The sequence below is a fragment of the Ochotona curzoniae genome, unplaced genomic scaffold (genome assembly GCF_017591425.1).
Source record: "Ochotona curzoniae isolate NIBS_2020 unplaced genomic scaffold, NIBS_Ocur_1.0 contig_2321, whole genome shotgun sequence".
In the NCBI taxonomy this organism is placed as follows: domain Eukaryota; kingdom Metazoa; phylum Chordata; class Mammalia; order Lagomorpha; family Ochotonidae; genus Ochotona; species Ochotona curzoniae.
The window spans coordinates 23,492,188-23,506,135 of NW_024465421.1; the positions used below are offsets into that span (position 1 = coordinate 23,492,188).

At 59.6% G+C, this 13,948-nt stretch overlaps 1 protein-coding gene across 2 annotated transcripts; it reads right to left on the reverse strand.

The window, feature by feature from the left end:
• Positions 1 to 7,268: 7,268 nt before the first annotated feature.
• LOC121151751 (TBC1 domain family member 24) lies at positions 7,269 to 11,906 on the reverse strand. 2 transcript variants are annotated; one of them, XM_040973539.1, is made up of 8 exons: positions 10,855 to 11,906; positions 10,557 to 10,574; positions 9,922 to 10,080; positions 9,086 to 9,149; positions 8,584 to 8,679; positions 8,203 to 8,431; positions 7,714 to 7,881; positions 7,269 to 7,461 (listed from the first exon to the last, which is right to left on the reverse strand). In XM_040973539.1, the coding sequence occupies exons 1-7, from the start codon at positions 11,817 to 11,819 to the stop codon at positions 7,727 to 7,729; spliced, it is 1,686 nt and encodes a 561-aa protein (XP_040829473.1). In that variant the 5' UTR covers positions 11,820 to 11,906; the 3' UTR covers positions 7,269 to 7,461; positions 7,714 to 7,726. The 2 variants fall into 2 exon arrangements, with proteins under 2 accessions (XP_040829473.1, XP_040829472.1); XM_040973538.1 differs by lacking the exon at positions 10,557 to 10,574.
• Positions 11,907 to 13,948: the final 2,042 nt, after the last annotated feature.

Below are 13,948 nucleotides of genomic sequence, written 5' to 3' on the forward strand. Positions count from 1 at the left end.
CACACACCCTGCAAACATCCCCTCACCAGACACACACTTGACACACACACACATACCTCACATACCTCACACTCCACACCTCATACACACCCCACTTCACATACATACCCCACACCTCACACACCACACCTCTCACACACACACACCCCACACCTCACACACACACACTCCACACCTCACACACACACTCCACACACACACACACCCCACACCTCACACACACACCATACCTCACACTTCGGGGGAGACACTGCCCTGTGGAGAGTTGGGGAGCTGCCCTTGCATCTGGCCCGGCCCCATCCCCAGGCAGCCACAGGAATTTCTGGACTGGTGTTTCTTGTCAAGTTCCCTGGGGCTCCCACCAGGACCCCCGTGCTGTCTGCAGCCCACCCCCTCACTTGTGCCCTGGAGCCTGAGTCAGCTCCACCTGTCTTCCTGGGGCCTCAACCTCCCCGCCGGAAAGCCTTCCTAGACCCCTTCCGTCACCCTTGCCTCACCGGGGCCTCTGGGCAGCAGACAGGTGTCGGTACTTCTGGCCTCACCACTGCCCTTATTCTGTTATGCAAGTGGAGCCAATCCCAGGAAGGTCTGTGGGCTTCTCCTGGGTCAGCCGGCCAGCAGGGCTGGAAATGAAAGCACACAACGGGTGCAGGCCTCAGCCTGGGGCTCACTGAGCATCCCGTGATCAGTGAGGGGTCCAGGAAGGGCCCAGGTCACCTGCCTTGTGGTCACCCCCTCCCCGGACAGGGCTCCAGAGCCCCCATGGAGTGTGGGGTGGGAACCCTCTGGGCTGTGGAAGGGGCCAGCCAGGGATGCACCATGGCTTCCCCACTGCTGCTTCCCTCTGGTGTGAAATCAGGGTCACGAGCCCCTGGCCAGGCGGGGGTGGAGGTTTCCAGGAACTGGAAGGGGAGAGGACAGAGGTCCGGAGGGAGCGGTGGAATAGGGGAAGGAGAGCTGCCGCTCCGCAGAGATCCAAGGGGCCGCAGCGGCTGGCAGGCAAGCCTCCCAGAGTACACCACCCCGGCGCGGGGCCTTAGCCGGGACAGGGCAGGCTGCAGCGGAGCCCCCAGTGGGCGGTGACCCTGCAGAGTCCTGGGAGGGGCACTCTCCTCCCCGCCTCAGCCAGGGCCTGGAGGTCGTGGAGCAGGGTACAGCTGCTCTGCTCTGGGGCAGGGGGCAGGCCTGATGACCTGCTGCCTTATTCATCTACTAAATTACGTGTTTCTTTGAAAGGCCAAGAGGCCGTCTCGGGTGCCCTCCCCAAGAGGCTGGGCCAGGCCTGTCCAGGGCCGCACACGCTTGAGCCTCCCCTGCTGCCTCCCAAGGTGTCTACTGCATCGCAACGAGCTCACCTCAACAGGTCTACTTTTATTTTAAGATTTATTTTTATTTCAAAGTCAGATACACAGAGAGGAGGCGAGACAGAGAGGAAGATCTTCCATCCGCTGGTTCACTGCCCAGGCAGCCACAGTGGCTGGAGCTGAGCTGATCCAAAGCCAGGAGCCAGGAGCTCTTCCGGGTCTCCCACCCGGGTGCGGGGTCCCAAGGCTTTGGGTCGTCCTCAACTGCTTTCCCAGGCCACAAGCAGGGAGCTGGATCTGCATGGGAAGCGGGGCCACTGGGATTAGAACCAGTGCCCATATAGGATCCCAGCACATGCAAGATGAGGACTTTAGCCACTAATGCGCCAGGCTCCATCTTTATTTTTAATAATTTTTAAATTTACAGGTTATAAAATGGCAAAAACGGCTCATAAAGAAAAAAATTTTTTTTTAAATAGGGGCCAGCACAGTGGCGAACAGGCTGATCCTTGGCCTGTAGTACCGGCATCCCATACAGGCAGCAGCCCCAGTTGTCCCACTTCTGACATAGCTCCTACTCAGGACCTGGGGCAGCAGCGGAAGATGACTCAAGTCCTTGGGACCCTGAACCCACGTGGGGAGCCAGAGCAGCCCCCTGGCTTCAGACGGCCCTCTGGGGAGTGAACCCGTAGATGGAAAATCTGTGTGTCTCTCATTTCTCTCTGTAACTATGAGCTTCAAGTAAAATAAATTTAAAAAAATAAAACTTTAGAAAATAAAACTTTAAAAATCCTATTGGTAAATGAACCAAGTGGAACCTACTTGCCCCCTTGCTGTAAGGGGCTCTGGGGCACAGCTGGCTGTCGGGGCTCCAGAGCTTCCTGAGACTACTGGACTGTGGCCACCCTGTGAGGGCTGAGCGGCTAGAGGCAGGCCGCCAGCTGGTTCCAGGGACCCTGTAGCTCCCCTTTCCCTGGGGCTCCCCAACAGGTGGTCAGGGAGCCCAAGGGCCAGCTGCTTTGCAATGAGCCCAGGCCTGGGCTGGGCTTGCACCCCAGCAGGCTTGAGGAAGGGGCCTCTGGACCCCAGGGCTCACGCCCTTCCAGGAAAGTGGTTATTGGGCAGGGAGGTGGGGAACCTTGGCAAGGGGGTTTCTGAGGTGGACCTCAGAGGGGAAGGGATCTTGAGCAAGGCTGAGGCACCGCCTGGTTTGTGACTCAGAGTACATCAGCCAAACCCTGGATGGGCGTGACCCCCAGGGGTGATCGCAGACCAGGGGCCAGAGTGGGGTGGACAGCAATCTGGCGAACCAAGTGGGGCATCCGACCTGCTGTGCACAGCCCTGGCCGGCGTGGACGCTCCAGTGACCCTGAGCTCTGCCTCCTGGCACAGCTTCCTTCCCACACAGCACCCCACCTCCTGCACAGGGCAGCCTCTGTCCCCACCAGCCCCAGCCTGTGTCAGCACCTTGATACCTAGACCCTGCTGGGCAAGACAGCATACCCCACCACAGCGCAGGGGGTGCCTGTGGCCCACCCTGCAGGACACTAGCTTTGCAGAGCTGCTGGTGGTGTCTGCTCATGCTGGAGTGTAGCTGGAAGGCCCAGCTACCACAGGGACAAAGAGCCAGGGTCTGTGTGGCTGTGTCTGGCCATCCCGGGGCCACTCACCGGGCAACCTCCCCAGTAAAGCAGGGGACAGTTGAGAAGAGGGGTGGGGCACATCCACCTGGTGGCAGGTCTTGTGCTGGGGTCCGTGCAGTAGGTGTGGATGACACGAAGGTGTGAAGAGAACAGCTCCCTGCTTGGCAGGGCCTGGGGAGCTTCCAGCTGTTTGGCAGGGCTCGGCGGATTTCTCTCTGACCACCTTGACGCAGTCTCACCCCCTGTTTGCATGGACACTCAACCACCCCACTAAGAATTCTGTAATCTATTGAGTCATTGTTTGCCCCTGTGAGATGGCTTTGGCAACTACTGTGAGCTTAAGAGTTAATGTTATTGATAATGTCTTAGTGAGTGGGCCTTTGCACACAGGAGTACAATTAAACCTACAATTAAACCCATGCCATTTCTGGACACCTTATTGTGTGCCTACCCATTGCCCTGAAATCGGGCCCAGACATACAGCATGCCTTCTGGGAAACGGCTTAACAAGAATTTTACAAACTAATGGAAGTGATGGGAGTATGAGCTGAAACTGCTATGGCAAAAATATAGTTGCTGTGACCTTAAAGGTTAGCTTGTCCTTGCAACTCTTTAGAGCATAGAAAATGTAGCTGCTTTAGCCACTTTCATAATCTTTTAACTAGAGGAAATATAGGGTGATTCTATTAACATCATAGAGATATACTTTTGATTATTGCTTGATTGTTTATGAGGTTGTAGAGGCTGCAGTTGTAGGGGGATTTAATGTTTGAAACTTTTTGTCTTCCATCTTTATGTTTTTTCCCTTTTGATGTATTTCTCCCATTTAGTGATAAGTTGTGAAAATTAAATGTAGTAGGAATGTTTTACTGATTAGCAGGTAACCATCTGTGCCTTGGCCTTGGAGTTCAGGCTGTCACCTAGTGGCCACTTCTGAAGAATGAATAACGGCTTGCTTTAAAGAAACTGATTATAGTAACTTACAGAATTATCTTTAAGAGCACCTGGTTGACCATGAAGTAAAAATTAATTGAACATCTGTGCATGCTTAGTTCTAAAGATAAAAAATCAAATGTTTGTGCAGAGACTTGTGATGTGTCTAAGTAAATAAAAAGGACAGCTTCTTCTTGAGCAAGGAAGCAGCAAAAACGCAACAAATGTCAGTGTCTGTGTCCTTTATCGCCGATTCCACGCACCCTTCCCGAGCTCCAAACTCAGCTGGAGCTGGACTCTGGAGAATCGGAACTGGCTGGGCAGGGGCTGGCCTCCAGAGAGGGAAGGGGCCCACTGCTTAATGGCCAGGTGTTGGGAGGAATGTCCGCGTGGACTTACAGCAAGTTCCAAATAAAGCCCTCTCTGGCCGGGGCCAGGCGCCTCCTGTCCGGGCAGAGCTGGAAACAGGAGACAGAGCAATCAGGGGTGCCACACCTACCTCCTCTGGGGGAGAAGCTCGGCCCCGCTGACCCCGTCTACTCCATGGTCCGGCCGGGACAGTACCCCCTGCTCCCTGCCATGCTCTGGGCAGCCCACCTGCTGAGCTGCTCCCGTGAGGAGCAAGGACTGCATGGGAGGCTGCTGTGTGAGCACTGGGGCACTTCACTGAGGACACACTCGCAGGCTGACAACTGAGCACAGCACTTGTCCCGCACTGGCACGTCTCTGCTCCACTCACGTGCCCGGGAACTCCACCAGGGAGGCACCTCCCAGCCACCACTTCCTGCCATCCCAACCACAAGCCAACACCATGCATGTGCTTCCTCCTTCAGTCTAGGATTTTATTTAAAGGCAGAGAGAGAAATGAGAGATAGACAGGGCCCTTCACTCCATTGGTTCAGTCCCAAAATACATTCCATGGCCAGAGGCAGGGAGAGGAAGGCTGAGGATGGAGCCTACAGCTGCATCTGGGGGTGGGAAGGGCCCGATGGGGCCACTGCTTGAGGCCACAGCAAGTGGTAGCAGGAAGCCAGGCTGGGCCTGCAACCCAAAGCGCAGGGCCACACGTGTCCCTCGTCCATAGCTTGTACATGCCCAGCCAGGTGTGTCGTCTGCAGCGTGCAGCAGTGCGTATGGGGAGGTGCTGTTCCTGTTCTTTCCACAAGGGGGCGGGGAAGAGCGTCCACCCGTGACCCAGCGTGTGCGCGGGCAGCAAGGCCGGTAGCCACGCGTGGGAGCCCTGAAGACAGGCTCCACACTAGCTCAGGTCACACACCCGCACAGCAGGGTATCTCACGGTGTACCTAGGCATGGCGCTGATGGGCCTGTGTGCCAGTGTGGGCCCCCTGCCATCCTTAGCACCCCACCGCATGGTGCGCAGTTTGAACTCTGGGTCCCTGGCTTCAGCCTGGCCAGTGTTAGACACACATGTAGGTCAGGTGTGGTCACAGCGCGTCAGGACGACCACGGGCACATCACAGGGCCCGCGTTCAAGTCTTGCCTCTACTTCTTCTTTTTTTTTTTTTTTTTTTTTCATAGCATTTATTGATTTGAAGGGCAGAGTTAGAAAGAGGGAGGGGAGAGGAAGTTCTTCCATCTGATGGTTCACCTCCCCTCCCATGGCTGGGTCAAGCCAAGCCAGGAAGCCGACACTCCATCAGGGTCTCTAGCCACCTGTCCCTGCAGTGCCAGGGAGTGGACTGGGAGTGAAGCAGCCGGGACTCAAACCGGTGTTCACAAAGGACACTGGCATCGCGGGCAGTAGCTTAGCCTGCCGTGACACACCACCGCCCCCACTCTGCTCGGTGTCCCAGCTTCTGCCGCCAGGGCTCAAGGGGCAGGGTCCCTGCCCCGCCTGTGGGAATCCTGGCATTTGGACAGTGACCAGCAAATGACAATCTGTTTCCGTCAACTCAGATTTTAATTTTTTCTTCCCACCAAGGATGTTGGAGGGAAAGTTTGTGTGGGGCTGCTTGGCACCGTGCTTCATCTGACAACTTCACACCCAGGCCCTCCAGCCAAGGAAGGGGAGCTCCAGGAATCCCAAGGACAAACTAGCACCAAAGAGCGGCACACAAGGCCCCACTGCGAGGCTGGCGCCCCATGTGAGCACTGCTTCAGACCCACTGCACGGAGATGGCCCGAGACCTGGCCGGGGCTCCGGCCCTGGCCTGGCCCAGCCCTGCTGGCACAGCCCTCCGGGGAGCGAACCAGCAGATGGAAGATCTCCCTCCCTCTGTAAATCTGTTAAAAATAAACTCCTTTGTTAATTTTAAAAGCAGAATCCAAATGAATTCAGTTGGAGACAGTGTTAGATCTGAGTTTGAAGACATTCTGAATTAAGTGAAAATACAACAAAATAAATGTCAACGAGAAACAAATCCAGTTGCAGTCGAGCCCGAGGCCTCTGGGTCAGCCTGCGACCCGGCTGTCCTCGTGTTAACATCAAATGGTGGGAAGGGCTAAGAAACTGTTTTCTTTGAAATTACCTCAAAACAGAACACACAAGAATGAAATCACTAACTATAAAATCGTAAAAACACCCGGGGAGGGGCTCGTGTTGGATGGTTTAGTCTCTCCGCGATACCCTGTCCCCATGACGGGGGACCCGGCCAGGCCCGGCAGCCCCTCTTCGGACACAGCCTTCCACGGACATGCGGGCGGCAGCAGGGGAATGCCCGTCGCCCGGCACAGACTCCAGGCTCCTGGCCACAGCCTGGTCTCGCCCCAGTTGAGGCTGTCATCCGGTGAGGGGACAGGGAGGCAGACGGTCTCCGTCTCAGCTACAAAGGCTCCATGGCTGCGGGAGACGCGAGGGGGGGTGGGGGGGGGGGCTGATGGGGAAGGCCTGGGGGGAGGCCTGGGGGAGGCCAGGCTGTGGGCTTAGCCTATCAGAACCCCCAGTCGGAGCGATGCACAGCCAGCAGTCGTCTGAGTCTGACCTGTTCCAGCAGATAGGCCCCGGGCACACAGGTGCCAGAGTTCCCCTCACCCTGTGCCACCCGCTCTCCCCCAGCCCCCACCCCGCCCAGGAAGCCTCGGAGGCTGCTCTGGCTGAGACAGGACCAGGACCACAGCAGCCAACACAACAAGCCTGTGTTTGGTGTATACCAAAGTGGGGGGTCGGGGAAAGGGGTTCTGCCTGCTTGCCCAAGACCACCAGGGCTCCTGGCCCTCTCTGCTGCACACACAGGACACACAGGGGGAAGGGTGGAGCCCAGCGGCCTCAGCCTGCACACCACTCAGGGCTCGGACTGTCCCTGCGTCCACAGGACCCAGACCCTCAGGACCAGCTGAAGAAGAGGGGCCTCAGGCAGGATGCTCACTGTAGGGCTTGGCAGAGTCCACCTGATGAGGCTGCTCCAGGCTGCAGAGGACAGGGTCTCACAGGAGGGGCCTGCAGTGGGCAAGGGCTGCTCAGTGACCACAGGGCCCTTGGGGGAGCATGGGGCTAGGTGAGGGTGGCAGGCTCTAAGGGTCCTCTGGTTCAGGCTGTGGAGATGCAGCAGGATGGCTGGGGACCAAGTGACACAGGTTCCCTGGGTGTAACTGCACAGTGAGGCCCATGACAGCTTCAGGCTCTGCAGAAACATGGAACGCATGGTCAGCTTTCCAGTCCCTAGGGGCCAGGCACTCCTGGGTGGGCAGAGATCTCACCAGAGAGCGGTCCCATGTACCGCCAAGAGGGGGCAGCACAGGCCGGTACTTGGCAATGGCTCCTCAGGCCTTCCCAGGGCAGACAGCTCCACCCACACCCCGCCACCCAGTACAAGGTGCTCCAGGGGGCACAGCCAGCGCTCCTGGAGCCTGGGCTGGCCTCCAGGCCCACTCACCTGCAGTGGTTGCTCACTGGGTGTCAGGGTCCTGGAAGCCCCAGGCCTCCACGGCAGCGATGAGGAAGTTCTCAGCACACAGCGGCTGGTTGTTGAAGGTGTCACAGTGCCCTGTGCGGCCCCGGTTCAGGTCCCCATCGATGTAGAGAGCTTGGCCGCCCCCTCCCCCTGCAGGATACTCAGGTCAGCAGCTGCCTTCCTGCCACGGCCCTCCACTGTGCCTCACTGCCTGCACACGGCCAGTCTCTGCCATCCTCATCCCGCCAGTGGCCCATTCTGAAGCATGAGCCGACCCTGCTTCTGCCCTCGTGCCCCCAGGCCTGGCCCATCCCAACCACCTGGGGTCCCTTGCTCAGCCACCACAGGGGCTCAGATGGGGCACCTGTCGCCAGGGCCTGCCAGGGCCAGCACAGGGGCTTCAGCTGCTCAGTCCCTGTGCCTCCTTCCCAGGCCGTGGGCCCAGCCCGGGACAGGGGAGCAGGTACCCACCAACAATGAGGCAGTCGTTGCCGCCAGCCATAAACATGGACTCGGTCTTCGAGGGCAGGTTGAAGTGCCGGGCAGCCAGGAACGGTGACAGCCGGTCGGCAGGGTCCGAGGAGACGGAGTGGACGAGTTGGGAGGAGGCAGAGGTCTCTGAGGGCGTGAGGGGCGCCGGCTTGGTCAGTTCCGGGTGCTTGATGACCACCCACTCATAGCGCTGCACCTCGGGCTGCAGCTGAGGGGAGGGCAGCGTGAGCCGCCGCACACCGAGCCCCTGGGCCCTTCCTGCTCCCCTTCTCACCCCAGGGACTACACAGGGGGAAGAGGGGGACACAGGACAGGGCGTGGTGGTAGGGCGGCCCTGGGGGCCCGCTTAGCCGCACTCACCCTGAACACAAAGCATTCTCCTGTCCCAAAGAAGCCTAGTTTGCCTCCAAACTTGTTCCTCTCGCTCCAGTCTGTGGACAGGTAGGCACCGCACACCTGGGAGGATACTGGCTGTGAGGGCCCCGCCCACAGCTCCCAGGCCCCGCCCCGGCTCTGAGCTCACAGGACGCTCCCGCCTCCAGGCCCCTCCCACAGCCCCCAGGCCCCTCCCACAGCCCCCCAGGCCCCGCCCCTGAGCTCAGAGGACGCTCCCGCCCCCAGGCCCCTCCCACAGCCCCCAAGCCCCGCCCCTGAGCTCAGAGGACCCTCCCGCCCCCATACCCCGCCCACAAACCCCAGGCCCCGCCCCTGAGCTCAGAGGATGCTCCCGCCCCCCCAGGCCCCTCCCACAGCCCCCAGGCCCCGCCCCGGCTCTGAGCTCAGAGGACGCTCCCGCCCCCCGGCCCCTCCCACAGCCCCCAGGCCCCGCCCCTGAGCTCAGAGGACGCTCCCAGCCCCTCACCTCCTTCTGCGTGGTCTTGATGAGCAGCAAGGTTGGCTCATGTCCTTCACACTGGAAATAAAACCTGGCCCGAGAGCATGGAGTTGCTGATGGCCGCAGCAGCCTGCAGGCCTCCCCACACCTCCCCTCGGCCTGGGCTGCCCATGGCTCCCTCTCCCCTGGGCATCTGGCCCCTCTCTGTCGGCCCAGGCCACTCCCCTGTGATGCCAGGAAGGGCCTCCTCGCAGATGTCCTTACGGGCAGAGCCCGGCGCCAGGAGCCCCTGGGAAGAGAACCAGAGGAGCAGGTCCTGGCCACAGCAGGCTCAGCGTGTCCTCGGAAGCCAGTGCAGGGGGCAGCTCGGGGCGGCCAGCACGGTGCTCAGCACTTGGCGGGGTCCCTGGTGGGGGCGGGTGAAGTTCTGTCACAGTGCCCACGGGCCACGACTGGGGCTGGGCTGGGGGCTTGGCCAGCTCTGCTGTGTCACCTGGTCAACCGCTGGATGACGTGAGGGGGTGAGAAGGTCACCAATACACCCTGAACAGTCGCCTTGGGGCAGGGTGCCCAGTGGCCAGCACACCGAGGGGTTGTGCTCATTGGGGACCAACTTGGGCAGGGACTAGGGCAGACGGTGAGGTTGGGGTCAGTCCCCACGGGGTTCTCCTCCAACCAAGGCTGGGAGATTCTGCCTCCTGCATGTTGGCCCCCAAGAAGGGCTCCAACCTGGGGTGCAAAGTGCAGCAAGCCTCAAGTCCAGGAGGTCTGGAAATGCCAGGAGCCCAAAAAGGAGGTCCCGGGCTCAGGCCCCGGGAAGAGGCAGGCTGCCAGACGTCCAGGCTGCCGTGCAGCCCTCTCACCTGGCTAGGCTGTAGCCGTGCTGGAGGGAGGAGAAGAGCAGGAGCGGCTGGCAGAGGGCAAAACGCTCGGGGACCCAGGACCAGATGTCTCTCATCTCCTTCACACTGACGATCTCTGAGCGGAAGTTCTCAGCGTGCACGGCCAGGTGCACAAACTGCCTGGGGAGAGCGCACAGGGCTGAGCCGGCCCTGGCCCCGACTGTGCCCTCACCCCAGAGTCGGCCTCTGCAGTTAAACCTGGGAGCCCATGTCACCTGCTTGACCAGGCACACAGCTTAATCCCAGGAGCTGGCGTGGCAGGAACCCGATGGGCCATTCCCTGGGCCCACCTCCCGACCCACTCCCAAGAGGGGGCAGTGCCCAGCCCACTGGGGACAGAGCACCTTTTTCTAGGAACTCAGGGCACAGGAAGAGTCAGCTGTGGCGAGACACTCTTTGGGACAGCCTATCACAGCAGAGAGAGCCACAGAGGTAGACAGAGGCCAACGATGGACAGACAGCCCTGCGGAAGCCAGCAGGGGAGAGGCAGCCAGCAGAGGGAGGACAGCAGAGCCGGCCAGCAGAGGGACAGGGCAGCAGAGCCGGCCAGCAGAGGGACAGGGCAGCCAGGCGTGGAGCTGTGGTTTCAGACCTACCTTCTAGAAAGCGAGACACTGAGAAACAGGAGGAAGCAATGGACACAAAGAATAAGGAAAAGAAAACAGACAAGCAGAGGTTAGTGCCCAGCAGGGCCCTGGACGCCTGTGCCTCAGGCCATGCCCACAGCATGGCAGTCAGTACACCCACGGCTGGGGCGCCCTCAGCCCTTCCCGCTCAGGCTGGGGCCTCATTCCCAACCCTACTCTGCCAGGCCGTACCCAGGGAGGCCCTCCATGCTCCACACACGGAGACAGATGGCACTGCAGCCCAGGAGGCCCCGGGCTCCCCACCTACCTCTTCTGCTTCACTGTGATGCCCTTCTGCTTCAGAGCTGTTTCGTTGGCCATCTGCAGCAGCTGGATCTCCTTGCGGGAGAAGAGGCGGATGGCGAAGGCCTTCTCCAGCAGCTTCTCTGGGGACACAGTCCGGCCGATGTCCTTGACAAAGGCACGGATGTCCTGCCTCACGTTGTCCGACTCAAGGGGCTGTCCGGCTCTCACCTTGTGGAAGAACTTGAGGATGGCCAGGGCCACACGGTAGAGCACCTTGTAGCCTTCCACCAGGAAGACATCGAAAACACGGGCAAAGTGGCTGAGGGGAAGCTCGCCGAAGAGCCAGCGCTGCCAGTCCGAGTAAACCTGGAGGACGTCCTCGGACACGGCCACCATGAGCTTGTGGGCCGCCTGGCAGTACTTGTTCACCAGGTCCCCGAAGGTCATGCAGGACGACTCGAAGGCCAGGAAGCTCTGGTCGATGAGCTTCCGGCCAGGGTCGTTGCAGGCCAGGATACGGCAGGTCTTCTCGAAGCACTCGGCCTCGTCCAGGCTGTAATGCAGCAGCAGTGCCACCACGGCGGGCAGGGCGGGGCAGAAGGAGATGTCAGGGAACTGGTTGGCAATGCACAGGAGGATCTTGCGTACGGCACCCTCGCCCCGTGTGTTCAGGCAGTAGCTGGGCACCTGTGTGTTGTCCACGAACTCGGGCAGGGGCAGGCTGCTGCCGCTGTGTTTGCCCACGATCTTGCCCACGATGTCGCTGTACACACTGGCGTCTGGTGTGACCGTGCGGCAGGGGATGTCTCGGATCAGACGCTGGTACACCTTTGCCCTCAGGCCATGGCTCTGCGCCCAGTAGCCCTGCCGTGCCAGTTGCTTCAGCTCCTGCAGCTCAGAGCAGCTCAGCTCCTTGGGCCCCAGGTCTGGGATGGCAGCGTCCATCTTGTCTCTGTCCACAAAGCAGTTGTATCCAGGGGCGTCCATGGTGCCTGGGGTGCCTGGAAGGGTGGTGGGGCGGCTAGACCGAGCAGCGCCCTCGCGGGGGTTGTTCTGGAAGCCCACCTGACATGCTGTACCCTGCAGGGTGAAAGACACTTTCACTGCACGTGTTGGATGTGTCACAAGTCACCCTCCTGGGGCGACTTTCTGTGAAGTAAAAGAACACCCCTCCTAGGGGGCCCACAACTGCACTGGGATGCGACGAGACCTACCTGGGGCTGCAGTGCGGGAAGCCCTGGCAAGCACTGCAAGGGGCATCCCAGCTCTGAGGCTTGAGAAACCTGAGCCAGCATGCCCAGGCCTGCACCACGGCCCAGAGCTGCCAGCCTTCCATTGGGCTTACTCTACTTCTGATCTAGCTCCCTGCTGATGCTCCTGGGAAAGGGAGTGGAGGGTGGCCCAGGAGCTGGGCTCTCCCTGGCTGGAGCTCCTGCTTTGGCCTGACCCAACCCTGGCTGCTGTGGCCACTTCGAGCAGTGAACCAGTGGAAGGGAAATCGCTCTCTGTCACTCTACCTTTCAAGTAAGTAAATAAAGCTGTTACTATGCTCTCAAAGCCTATTCTCTTGCTACCAAGAAATGCTGGAAGGGTTGTGGCCCTGCAGGCTGAGCCACTGCCTGGGAAGCCTGTGTCCCACATGACAGCATCGGAGAAGATCCCATAACAGATTCAGCGCCCTGGGAATGTGCCTGGAAGGCTGCAGACAGTGACTTAAGAACAGGAGACCCTGCACCCACACGGGCCCGACTTTTGGCTCGACCCTGGGGAAGGGAACCAGTGGACTGACGATCTCTCTCTGTCACTCTTCTTTGCAACATGAATGAATCTACAAACACACACAACTGTTAGCATTCGGCATGCATCCTTCCCTTCACAGGACAGCGTCCAGACAGCACCCCTCTGCTTCATGTGGAAAAACACACATGATGGGGATCCTGCTGAAGTGCCAGGCAGCACCTCCACAGTGCCGGACTAGGGACTTCTCGTTCTGTAAACCCTGGCTCCCACCTCCCCGCACCCAGCAGTGGGGTCACAGAGGCTCGCCTGGCATACAGCCCCTGTGCAGGCCTGCCAGGGCTCCCTGCCAATGGGGGCATGGACAGACCACACTGTGGCCGTCTGGGCTGCAGGCGGAGCCCAGCTGCTCCACCTCTCTGCTGCTGTGCAGTGAAGCCCAAATGTCTGCTTTCGGTTCTTTCTGGCCTAAGTTCAGAGGCTGCCGTCGCAAGGGTCCCCATGGGAAAGAAGCCAAACCAAGGGCTTCTGAGAAGAGTGCAAACACCGTCCCACTGTGCATTCCTGGAAAGTCCAGCCCCTTCCTCCCCAGGAAGAGAGAGACCGGCAGGGCACCTTTGGCTGGCTCTGTCCCAGAACACAAGGCAGTGGGTCAGCTAGAGCTCATCCAGGGCAAGCCCAGGGAAGCCTGCCCTTCCCAGGCCAGTCAGCAACTGCAGGCTTGAGCCGTGCTGGCCCTTGCCCGGCTGCCCCAAGCCAGGTTGAACATTAAACCCAAACCTCCCAGTGAGTAATGCATCTTGCCAAGCGCCTGCAGGCAGAGGCAGGCCCACATTTCTACTTGCTTCTGCCGAAGGGGTCCAAGGACACACCAGCTCCAGAGGGACATGGAGGCAAGGGCCACACTGGACACCCTTCTGGATGTCCCGTGGGCCCCTCCTGCTCCCCGCACCTACGCCCAACAAGGGTGGGTACACCAAGACTGGAGAGACCAGGTCCAGGGGCCCATAGCTATTCTAGAGTGTAACACACCCAAGTCCCAAGGTGGGAAGCCTGGATCCCACTCCCTGCTGGTGACAGCCCAGGCACCTGGACCCCTCACACCTGGGTGAATGAAGGCTCTGGTTTGAACTCTGCCCAGCTTCAGCTGCTATGGGCATTTAGCAATGAACTAGCAGATGGTGTTGCTTCATTAGGAAACTAAAAACACAAAAAATCCCAGCCAGATCCAGAATGGTTTCCTTGGCTTAAAAACGTTTATTACGTGAGGGGCACATGGACGTGTAATTACAGAGTAGAATGAGAGTAACCCCACGGGTCCACAGTGCCCCCATGCCTTGCACTCACCCTCGACAGCAGCCAGCTCTGCAAACGTGCCT

Bases quoted from the DNA above. Each gene is read 5' to 3' on its own strand.
- LOC121151751 (XM_040973539.1), bottom strand. From the start codon at position 11,819: ATGGACGCCCCTGGATACAACTGCTTTGTGGACAGAGACAAGATGGAC. The intron at 8,680-9,085 runs GTGAGGGGCTGG...GTATCCTCCCAG, and splicing joins TCAAGACCACGCAGAAGGAG to GTGTGCGGTGCCTACCTGTC. The intron at 7,882-8,202 runs GTGGGTACCTGC...AGTATCCTGCAG, and splicing joins CAACGACTGCCTCATTGTTG to GGGGAGGGGGCGGCCAAGCT.